The 12110-nt window shown below is 44.2% G+C and overlaps 1 protein-coding gene across 2 annotated transcripts in view; it reads left to right on the forward strand.

Annotated features, from left to right (window-relative positions):
• The first annotated feature begins 1792 nt into the window (after positions 1 to 1792).
• The window catches only part of SLAIN1 (SLAIN family member 1), a 69195-nt gene continuing 58877 nt past the window's right edge, over positions 1793 to 12110 (forward strand). For both annotated transcript variants that reach the window (XM_088136620.1, XM_088136621.1), the window contains exon 1: positions 1793 to 2300. In XM_088136620.1, the coding sequence (XP_087992746.1) occupies positions 1819 to 2300 (482 nt within the window). In that variant the 5' untranslated portion in view covers positions 1793 to 1818. The remainder of the gene's footprint in view (positions 2301 to 12110) is intronic.

Genomic DNA, 12110 nt, shown 5'->3' on the forward strand with positions numbered 1-12110 from the left:
GTCATGCAGAAGATGAAGTGGACTTATTCTCTATTGGCCCAAAGAACAGTACCTGAAGCAGTGGGTTAAAACTCCAAGGAAGTACAGTGGTACCTCGGTTCACGAACTTAATTCGTTCCGCGACTCTGGTCACGACCCGAATCAAATTTTCCCATAAGGTTCAATGTAATTACGGTTAATCCGTTCTGAACCATATGTATTTTTTTTTAAACCACAAAAATATGACATAAAGTACAGTACGAAGAGAGAGAACACTAACCTTGCTCGACGTGACTTCTGGCGTGGAGGACAGGAAGGCGGGTGGGGAGGCGGTTATTGCTTGGAGGGAGAGTCCCCCTCCCTACAGGAAGCCACGACCACGTGTCACAGGAGGGAAAATGGCCGCGGATCCTGTTCGTCACCCGATCCGGTGTTCGCAAACGGAAGCAAAATTTTGTGAACGGTGCTGTTCATGACCTGAATTGGTCGTGAACAGGAGCATTTATGACCCGAGGTACCACTGTATATTAAAACTTGATATCAGAAGGTATTTTCTGACAGAAAGGGCTACCAACCAAGTGAAATAGGCTGCCACATGAAATAGTGAGTTCTCCTTTGCTGGAAGTCTTCAGACAGAGGGTGAATGGTCATATTTCAGAGGTACTCTGGCAGATCCTGCATTGAGCAAGTGGTTTGACTAGATGACCACTAGTCAACTTCCAACTCTATGATTAAATACAGGATCCATATTACAGTAGTCATATTTATTCTTTCTGAAATTAGTGGGACAAGTGAGATTTTTACCACGTAGATCATTCATTGCTAGGCTCTGCTCAGCACCGAGTTCAAAACTGCCTTATTTGCTTAACATCAGATTGGCAATACTTTGGACGCCGTGTGATCAGAGCTAAGCAATAAAACCTGTTTTAAAAGCATTTCTATGGAGGACCGAGAATGAGAGTAACCCTTTTCTTTAAGGGAGCCACGAAGTCGCAGGGACAGGGACAGGGACAGGGACGAGACGGGCCCAGGGGAAGGTAAATACTTCGCACAGCATTTTCTGTTGGACTCCTTGCTCCTTCAAATTTCAGCCATAGCATATTTTAACTTCCTACCGTGCTTCTCTGAAAGCAGGGCAACTAAGATTTTAAGATCGTCCTGACGAGGAAGATTAGATGGGGGGAGGGAGCAGCCACTGTCTGATATTCTCAGTCTAAGGCGGGGGTCAGCCTTCTCCTTTCTTTTACCTGCATGATTATTCTGGAACTGCATTTCTCAATCTTCTCGAAATTAAAACTAGCGTTCGCTTTTCTCTATTTTATATTTCCTTCCCTCCTTTTCCCTTTCTAACGCTTTCTCACGTGCACATACGTCCCCTCTTTGGCAAACCTGAGGATCTAGGAAGAGAGCCGGGCTGGAGGAAACTATCCGGCTGACCTGCTTCGAATCAAGCAAGCCAAAATTCTCCGCGCCATTTTCTCCGCTAAAATAAATGCCTAAGATCATTCCCACCACGGGCTGGGCGACGGGAAAGGAGGAGCCCGGCGCTCCCCCTCCCGCTCCACGGGCAGGCGACTCCCCTCCCTCCGCTCCGCAGCGCAAGGGTGTCTCCCCGCCCTGCTTTGTTTCCCCCTTGCGCTTGGTCGGTCCCTGCCCGCCAAAGCTCCGCGTGGCGCGGGGGTCCCGGCGCTGCTGCTGCGCGCTGGCTCGCTGGCAGAAGGTACTCGGTGCGTCTTGGGCGAAGGGAAGGGCGCTTGCCGAGAGAAACCCGGGGGGGGGGGGGATCGTCTTCGCCGAGGAGGGGAGGCTCTTGCGCACCATTCTCAGGTGCCTCCGGGCATGGAGGCCGCTTTGGTAAAGCCGATGGTCGCGGAGGTGAAGCCAGGCGCCGTGAGCGCCGAGCTGGAGGTGAAGAAGCTGCAAGAGCTGGTGCGCAAGCTGGAGCAGCAAAACGAGCAGCTGCGCAATAGGGCCGCTGCTACCTCCCCTTCTTCAGCGCCTGGCCCGAGCAGTCCTCTGCAGCCGCGGCTGCTATCTGCCGCGGCCGCCGCCGCTGCGCAAGTTCCCCGCAGCGGCTCCCCGCCGGCCGGCGTGTCGAACCCAGCGCCAGTTCTCGTGTGCCAAGCCGAGCCCTTCGTCTACTTCAAGCCATCCCCCACCGGGGGACCCCACGAGGCCTTCGCCGCCGCCACTGCCGCCCTTATGCCTTCGGCCAGCCTTTTGGATGAGGTGGAAATACTGGATCTCCAAGGGCTGAGCTGCTCTGGCCGGGAAGAGAAGGAAGAAGAGCAGCAGCAGCAGTTCGTGGAGGAGGAAACCTGGTAGGTATCTATCACGCGCGGGCGCGCTGCAAGTTCTCCGCACAAAGAGCTGCTTCCCGCCTTGCCCTTTCCCCCTCATTTCCTGCGTCTCTTATGAGGGAAGCCCCTTCCTCTTTCCGTATCCAGCTGGCGCTTTCCAAACCCACCTTTCTAGCATTAGCTGCCCAGTCCTCTTTGATCTTGTTATCTCTTTGAGCTCGGTTGTTATTTACATCTGCCCTGGTCCCCGAACATCTCCGTTTTTCTTGCTGATTATTCAACCCATTGCTGCTTTCCAAGTCCTCCATTTGCTTCCAACCTGCCTTTTTGCATGTGCGGTTTAAAAAAAAAACATTTAAAAACACTGGGCTTTAAAGACCTGTCTTTGTACTTATTGGTGGATAAACGCCACACATGAGCATGTATGTACATTTTAGGATTATTTCTGAAAATGGGAAAGGGTATAGATTCTTAAAATAAAATTCAGCATGGAGCCAGTGACTGAAATTGGGTAGCATTTCATTCTTTGCTGCTTTGCCTTGACTGTATTGTGCATAATAATCATGGTGCCCGTCAAGATTCTAGGTTGGTGCTGTCTGAAAGACGACAACTATGTACAGTCTAATGTAGGAAAGAAAATATAAAATGGGAAAAGCTGGGGAACCCAAATGAGCCAGTCTTTTTGCAATCTGTGGAGCTTGTGACTTGGTATTACATGCGTGTTTGAAATGGAGGTAGAGTTGAAAATGAATGGGTACTGCCACCTCAGTGGGGTCATAGAAAATCTCATGGCTTGGAAAAATGCACGTGGATTTCAGAACTATGGTCAGCAGCCCTTGTGGTGGCACGGCCCTATTTCTGAATAGATGCAAAGCAATAAGGGCGCCTGCAAAAGGAATGAAAATGGAGGTGGCATTCATGATTTTTCTCACTGCAGAAAATGGTATAAACTCCAAGAGTCAGAAAAGCTAGTGGGCTTTTTCTCCATTGTTAGAAAAAACTGGAGCCATTGTAGGAGAAATACAGTCTTTTCAGAAGAAGTGGAGAAGTTTGGGAAGAGAAGACTGCTTCATTCTTCTTCACTTTCTTACAACCGTACCTTCTTTGATGCTTCCTCCTCGTGAAATTTAAAATGCTTCCAGAGAAAAGTATATCTAGAATCATGTGGAAAGAAGAAACATTTGCTCTGTACCCCATATCAAATATCTTTGATAACTTCAGCTCCATACTCCTCGTTGCATCATATAGTCAGTGCATTTCTTCAGAATCTCAGCCATTAGTATGGCATTATTTGTGTACAAAAGGACACAGATCCTTTTGTGGTGATCTAACATCACCACAAGCCTTCCTTAAGCGTTTATCCATAAATACATTAAACAAAGACATCACATGTAATTGTTTACTCCTGCTCAATGTTGAACAATTTGCTAAGAATTCTCTTTATTCTCACACATGCTTTACTTCCATTATATACTGCTCGTATCATATTCAGCAATCAAACTTCAACTCTTTACTTCTGTAAAACATTCCAGAATTTAAGTGATTCAGCTGGGGAGATAAAGGTATCAATATCAATGGCAAGAAATGCAGCCACACTGGTTCACCAAAGATATTTTAATCATCAGCTGCAGTGTCTTAAAAGCTGAGTAATGCTTAAAAGAGCTCCGCATGGTAGAGCACAGCGGTTGGCCTGAAAATCAATAGAAAAATCTCCCAAAGCTTGTGAATCTAATTCTAACCATATCATGAAATGTAACTAGATAATGAGCAGATACAGAATGTCAACTCCATTTACCTTGGCTAAGAAATCAGTGCCATACACACAACTGACTAAGAGATATCATGCTGAAGAACAGCTACATGGCTCAGTTTAAGATGGGTCTTTAGACAATTACCTCTGCCACCCAGTTGTCCAACACATGAAAAACACCAAAGCAAGAACAGACACGTTCAGCACCATAGTCATACCAGAAATGACCTATGGCTGCAAAGTGTAGAATCTAAGAAAATCTGGAATAGAGAAGCTTTGAGTAATGCAGTATGTGGTGGAAGGGCAAATACTAAAAATTTCATTCAGACGCCAAATCTGAAATGTAGAAATTCACTGTAGAACCAATTTGAAGATGTCATCAAAGTGGCACAGAAAGAAATTATGAATAGAGCATGTTTTAAATATGCAAGGCAATGGATATTTCAAAGATGAAATATTGGTAGCTCCTTTAGATGCTTGCAAGATTGACCACCTATGAGTTGGAGAGATGAAATACAGAAAAATCCTGGACCCAGATAGAACATTATAGCATTGGACTATATACAACACAGACACCTGTTGGTTTTGTCATTTCTAGCAGTGAACCTGCCTAAATGAATGCAATGACTAAAGTATTGAAGGAGTTACTTCATTTCTTTTCTCCTATGTCCTTTTTTTCTCAAGATCTGCTCTTGTCAATCCTACTGAGTACCTCTCCTCGCTCTTGATTCCTTCACTAATTATCTCAATCTTTCATCATAGCCAATCAACCACGCTTTTAGATTTATATTCTTTTATTACGTGTCCGTATGATTAGATATATGCTTAAACTACATAGTCAAAACAAACAGGTCCTTTTCTTTTGGTGAAAAGATATTCACCAGTTACAAATTCTCATTTGCTCTTGGGTTGCCAAATGGCTGGATCACTTTTTCTATACTCTTGTCTCATTCCTGCCTATGCATTCATGTTACTTGCATTGCATTCATTCAGAATGTTACACAGTTTTTGTCAAAACTCATCCTGTCCTAGCATTATCATCATTCACTGGACTGTAACATGCAACTATTGCTATCCTATGGATTCTTATTTTCTTACGTATCCATGACAATCAATTCATACTTTCTGACATAGATTTTAGCTCTTTCATTTATAACTGAACCTATATCTTCACTTTTCTGCATGTTTTCATCCATTTCTCACCATAAGATCAGGCAATCTTCATTCAAAACGTGTAGAGACATCATTCCTGTTCCTGTTAGTTTACACACATATATAGTTTTATTTTCTTTCATGAATTTACAATCTTAATCCTTTACTATTCTACATTCCAATTTGCAATCTTTGTTATGCCATAGTTATCACTAGATGGTTCTTCATGGTGGCTTTGGTTAAGAGTTTTCACACACACCATTTAGTAAGTAGATTGTATTATTATTATTATTTATATATATATTATATAATGTTATAACATATTATTATTATTAATAATAATAATAATAATAATAATAATAATAATAATTATTATTATTAGGTTTAATAAGTACAGACTAGGTTATGGTCAGCCCTTTGAGGTTGTCCAGATCAGGAAACAAATACCACAGAAAGACTAGGACTATACTGATTGAAGCTGTTGTAACAGAATCTTGCAAGCCTGACTGCATTTTTTGTTTCCTTCCTATTATATTCCAGGGAGTCAGGGAGAAGCCAGAATGAGACTCTTCCTAATACTTTCTCTGTTTCCTAGGCTTGAAGCATGTTTTGGCACCTGTTGCAATGGTTTCTGCATAGTTTCTCCAAGGTCATCTCTATGGGTCCCTATATTACCTCCCCATTAGACTCAGTCTCCTGTCCCATGTGCAAAGAAAACCCTGGAACAGAGTCATGGAGAAAAGAATCAGATTCACTCCTCTCCCCCTCACTCAACAGCTTCCTGAGATCACTAGACAAGTCCTGGCAGAGGTAGAAAGAGTGGGCACTCCCCCCTTCTTCCTGCTATTGCCTGAGCTGATCCTCCTTATGCCCATCTGGCAGCTCCCCCACAATACACGGCAACTCCTGCAGCCTAGAGGTAGATGGAGCTCAAGATCCTGCTCTTACCCCTGGCTACACACTCATCAGTTCTGGAGACCCATTATGCTGGGAAACACAGAGTCCTCTTCATCCTGGACCCACAGTCACTTTGTAGCAGTGGCAGATCATGGGCATAGGGCCTTCCTGGGAATTTAGATGAAACTGGTGTACAAAGCATGGGATATGAACAACTGTTGCACTTTTCCATGATCTCCAATTCTGGATAGTCCTTCCAGCACATCAGATATTTGAATTGCTTCTCCTTGCATCTAGAATCCAGAATAGCTTCTACTTCATACTCTTCCTGCCATGTACCAGAACTGGGAAGAGGTGGAACCGTCCTAGAGCATAAGCTGTGGGGGGTGGGGTGGGGTCCTCCCACACAAGTAGCAATTAATGGAAAACAGGGTACATTTTCATTGATGCAGGCAATTGTAGATGAAAGACCATTCGGTTAATTTGCTGAATAATTGGGAAGGAGCCAGTAAACTCTTGAGTCCAGTTTTCGGGAGAGTTGGGCAGAAAATAAAGACTTAATTGAAAGCCGCACCAAATGTCCTACTGCAATTTTTGGCGCCGTCTTGCTTGTGCGCATCTGTCACTCACTGGTACGCAGCTTTTTCCAAATCTGGCTTTCTTTTAAGAGGAGCTGAGGAGCTTGCCTAACCTGCAGAAAGTCTGAGCACGACGAACTGCAGATACAGGAGTTCTGGAGGAAGAAGTGCAAGGGTGATAACCACAGGTTGCCTGAAAAGGAGACACACCGATGGAAGAAAGCATTTGGTTGTTGGAAGCAAATTCTGCAAGAGGCAGTAGTTCGGTCCAGTTGTCTTGTTGATAAGAGACAAAACTCTGTAGATATTGCTTCAGAATTTGGTTTATATGTTTAATTTGACTGTTAGAGGCTGGATGTCAAAAAGCTGACAAATGGATTTTAATGTCTAATAATTGAAAGAGGACCTTCTAAAACCTGGAGGTTAATTGAGATGTGCAATTCAAGATGGCATGATTAACTAGTTTGTGGTGTCTAAAAGTGTGGTCTTAAAAACTTGTGCTGTTTCCTCAGCTGATGGAAGGTTCTTGGAAGGAATGAAATAAGCTGTCATAATTACAAGAATGCTAGTATACTCTGTACAGAGGGGAGATCAGTAATAAAATCCATTGAGGTGCATTTCCAAGGGCACAGAGGGGAACTCAGAGGCTGGAGGAAGCCAGCCAGTTTTCCAGGAAAAGACTTTGCTTTGTGACAAATGTGAGAAGAGGAAACATAATCCTTGACATTTGCCCTCACTCTTGGCCACTCTTGAGTATCTAATGCAGATATCTCCCATGTCTAGCAGTTTTACTATCATGGCAGAGTTGTAGCACTTCTTCCTTTAAAGAAAGAGAATGTATAAACAGGAGAGGCAAAATTGCTTGGCTGAAAGATTGTGGTAGGGGGAGATGAGTAAGAAAGGTCATATTCAAGTTTACATGATAAAGCTTGTTCTGTCAGCCAGGAATATATGGGACATAAAAATTGAAACAGGAGAAAAATTGTGCCCACCTGATCTGTCGAGGTGTGAGAGGGTGTGTTTTCTGCAGGACCCCTAAATTCTTGTAATCTATATATACCTGTGCTGGATGGGCTGCACCTTCCTTTATTGCTGGAATGCTGTCTACCACAGCCAGCTCCTTATTGAAAACGTTATAGTTCTGTTTACCTGGTAGAAGCAACGTAAAAAAACCCAGGCGTTTAATACCATTGACCATTGTGTCCTTCTGGTCTGCCTGCAACTGTAGGGATTGTAGGCACTGTTTTACAGTGATTCTGTCCTTCCTTAGTGGATGTCAGTGGGAGTGGAGAGATCAGCCAGGCGTCCATTCCCTTGAGTTTGATACTGTCGTTCCCCCCCCCCCCGCCCCCAAAACTTTTAACAGAAGAAGAGTTCATGTGTGAAAGACTGGGAATTAGGTTTGGGAAAAGGAGTTCAGTTTATGTGAGAAGAGGCTACATACCCAGATGTGAGGGCAATGGAAAGGAAAGATAAGTCCTATAAGTCTGCCTGGGAATTTACTCTTACAATTTTCAATACTTTTTTCCTGACTAGCATTAAATATACTTTTCTGAAATCTGTGTAGTTATCACTTTTTTGGTTTGCCAGCTGTGGGAGCTTTGCATCATCTATTGCTCTGGGGTGTATGCTAACAATACCAACTGTATATCACCAGCCCAGGTCAGACAGTAGATGCTGTCAGTGTCTTATTCCAGTATCTGAAGATTGCCAACAATGCATTATACTTGTGGCTGCCTCTGAAGACTACTGAAAAGCTTCTGTGAGTCTTGAATGCAGTGACCTTAGCTGGCACTCATCATCTTAGTATGCGTGTGCTCCAGGCCATACCAATTCTGGCCCATATAACTACAACTATAAACAAACAATTCCTGGTTTTTTCAGGAGCTAAGTTGCTTGTCTCTCATGAGGCTTTTTGGTGAATATTAAACAACATAGTTGTGAAGAAAAGCTTCTTTTTATTTTTATTTCACTAGCACACAATTTTGTAAAATCAGTCATAAGCGTGTGTGTGTGTGTGTGTACGTGTCTTCCTCAATCTCGGGTCCTCTACCAGAGGCCTGGGAGTTTGAGGGTTCTGCATAGTATCTTACCTGTTCCTAGCACTGCATTCTTCTGGACAGAGAGCTCTGATGTTGTTCCTGGGATCTGTTGGAGCCACTCTCCCAGCTTAGGAGTCACGGCCCCGAGTGCTCCTACCACCACTGGGACCACTTTGGCTTTTACTTTCCACATCCTCTCTATTTCCTCCTTCAGGCCCTGGTACTTCTCCAGCTTCTCATGCTCCTTCCTGATGTTGCTGTCATCTATCACTACCGTTATCTTCTGGTCTTTGTCTACTACCACGATGTCTGGTTGATTGGCCAGTACCTGCCTGTCGGTCTGGATCTGGAAGTCCCACAGGATCTTAGCCCTATTATTCTCCACAACCTTCTGTGGAATCTCCCATCTGGACTTGGGAGGGGGTCTAGCCCATATGCTGTGCAGATGTTCCTGTACACAATGCCAGCTACTTGCTTGTGCCATTCAGTATATGCTGTTTCTGCCTGCATTTTACACCCTGCCACTATATGTTGGACTGTCTCTGAGGCTTCTTTGCACAATCTGCACCTTGGGTCCTGTCTAGCATGGTAAACCCTTGCTTCTACGGATCTGGTGCTTAGTGCCTGTTCTTATGCTGGTATGATGAGTGCCTCAGTGCTGTCTTTTAGTCCAGCCCTTTCCAGCCACTGATTGGATTTCCTGATGTCAGCCACCTCAGCTATCTGTTGATGGTACATCCCATGCAGGGGCTTGTCTTGCCATGGTATTTCCTCCACTTGAACTTCTTCCCATGTCTGCTCCTGCCTGAGGCATTCTCTCAGCAGCTCATCTTTGGGTGCCATCTTACTGATGTACTCTGTCCAGGACAGTGACTTTGACATTCATCAGACCCCACCCACCCTCTTTGTGGCTCATGTACAATCTCTGGGTGTTGGACTTGGGGTGGAAACCTCCGTACATTGTGAGGAGCTTCAGGGTCTTCACATCGGCAGCCTCCATGTCCTCCTTTGGCCAGCTCATTATACCGGCAGGCTATCTGATGACTGGCAGGGCGTACATGTTGATGGCATGGATCTTGTTCTTCCCATTGAGCTGGCTCTTCAGGACCTGTCTTATCCTTTGGTGGTACTTGGATGTTGCTGTCTTCCTTGCCTCCTCATCATGGTTCCCATGTGACTGTGGGACACCAAGGTATTTATAGCTGGTCTCTATGTCTGCTATGTAGCCCACTGGTAGTTCCACTCCATCAGTCTTAACTACCTTCCCTCTCTTTACTATCATCCTGCCACAGTTCTCCAGTCCAAATGACATCCCAGTGTCCTCACTGTAGATCCGTGTCAGGTGGATCAGTGAGTCGATGTCTCATTCACTCTTAGCATACAGCTTGATGTCATCCATGTAGAGGAGGAGGCTGATGGTGATTCCACTCTTGAACTTGTACCCATATTCAGCCCTTGTGATTACTGGCTGAGCAGGTTTAAGCCTATGCAGAACAGCAGCAGGGACAGTGCATCACCTTGGTATATGCCGCACTTGATGGCGACTTGTGCGAGCTGTATACAGCTATATATATGTATATATACATGTGTGTGTGTGTATATATATACATACACACACACACGTATGTGTGTGTGTGTGTGTATGACAAAAAGCAATTACACAAAGGCTCCCCTCCATTTGAATTCAAATCCAGGTAACACATAGAGTTTTTGGCAACAGTGGTGTGCCACTTGGAAATCTGGAAGATAGCCCTGGTTAGTACTTAAATGGGAGACTGCTGGGAAGTCAACTCAGTTAATTTACTAAAATAGATGGTCATAGACCAAAAAAATACAAAAGGTTGACAAAAGGATACAGAATACAAAATATCCATAAAACCTATTTGTACCTGAAGTTAAGCATACCTACAGTATGATCAGGTCCAGTGACTTTGGGTGTTGTTGTTGTTGTTGTTCAGTTGTTAAGTCGTGTCCGACTCTTTGTGACCCCATGAACCATATTGTGCCAGGCCTTCCTGTCCTTCACTGCCTCCCTGAGTTTGCTCAGTTTCATGCTGATTGCTTCAGTGATGCTATCTAACCATCTCATCCTCTGCATGTATGACAAAACACACATCCTTTGTGTGTATGATAACACACACTTCTCCTTTTGCCTTCAATCTTTCCCAGCATCAGGGTCTTTTCCAAAGAGTCCTCTCTTCGCATTAGGTGACCAAAGTATCTGAGCTTGAGCTTCATTATCAATCCTTCCAATGAGCAATCAGGGTTGATTTCCTTTAAGATTGACTGGTTTGACCTCCTAGCAGTCCAGGGGACACTTCTCCAGCACCACAGTTCAAAGGCATCAATTCTTCGGCGTTCAGCCTTCTTTATGGTCCAGCTCTCACAGCCATACATTACTACTGGAAAAACCATAGCTTTGACTATGCGGATCTTTGTCGGCAAGGTGACGTCTCTGCTTTTTAATATGCTATCTAGGCTTGCCATAGCTTTCCTCCCAAGGAGCAAGCGTCTTTTAATTTCATGGCTGCAGTCTCCGTCTGCGGTGATCTTGGAGCCCAAATAAATGAAGTCTGTTACTGCTTCCATTTCTACCCCTTCTATTTGCCAGGAATTGATGGGTCCAGATGCATGATCTTAGTTTTTTTAATGTTGAGTTTCACGCCAGCTTTCGCACTCTCTTCTTTCACCCTCATCAAGAGGCTCTTTAGTTCTTCTTCGCTTTCTGCCATTAGGGTGGTATCATCTGCATATCTGAGGTTATTGATGTTTCTCCCTGCAATCTTAATTCCGGCTTGTGATTCTTCCAGCCTGGCATTTCTCATGATGTACTCTGCATATAGGTTAAAAAAGCAGGGTGAGAGTATACAGCCTTGTCGTACACCTTTCCCTATTTTGAACCAATCGGTTGTTCCATGACCGGTTCTAACTGTTGCTTCTTGGCCCGCATACAGATTTCTCAGGAGACAGGTAAGTTGGTCTGGTACCCCCATCTCTTTAAGAATTTGCCACAGTTTGTTGTGATCCACACAATCAAAGGCTTTTGCATAGTCAATGAAGCAGAAGTAGATGTTTTTCTGGAACTCTCGTGCTTTCTCCATGATCCAGCCAATGTTGGCAATTTGATCTCTAGTTCCTCTGCCTCTTCGAAATCCAGCTTGTATATCCGGTAGTTCTCGGTTCACGTACTGCTGAAGCCTAGCTCGTAGGATTTTGAGCATAACCTTGTTAGCATGTGAAATGAGTGCTTGTGTGATAGTTTGAGCATCCTTTGGCGTTGCCCTTCTTTGGAATTAGAACGTAAACTGACCTTTTCCAATCTCGTGGCCACTTATCTATAGGGTTATTTATTTATTTATTTATTGCATGAATGTAAACACTTTTATTATTTTTGCCAATATGTTAAAACCTG

Source organism: Python bivittatus, unplaced genomic scaffold (genome assembly GCF_059951505.1).
Source record: "Python bivittatus isolate LINGU-HERP-01145 unplaced genomic scaffold, Pbiv_v1 ctg000060_np1212, whole genome shotgun sequence".
Classification (NCBI taxonomy): Eukaryota; Metazoa; Chordata; class Lepidosauria; order Squamata; family Pythonidae; genus Python; species Python bivittatus.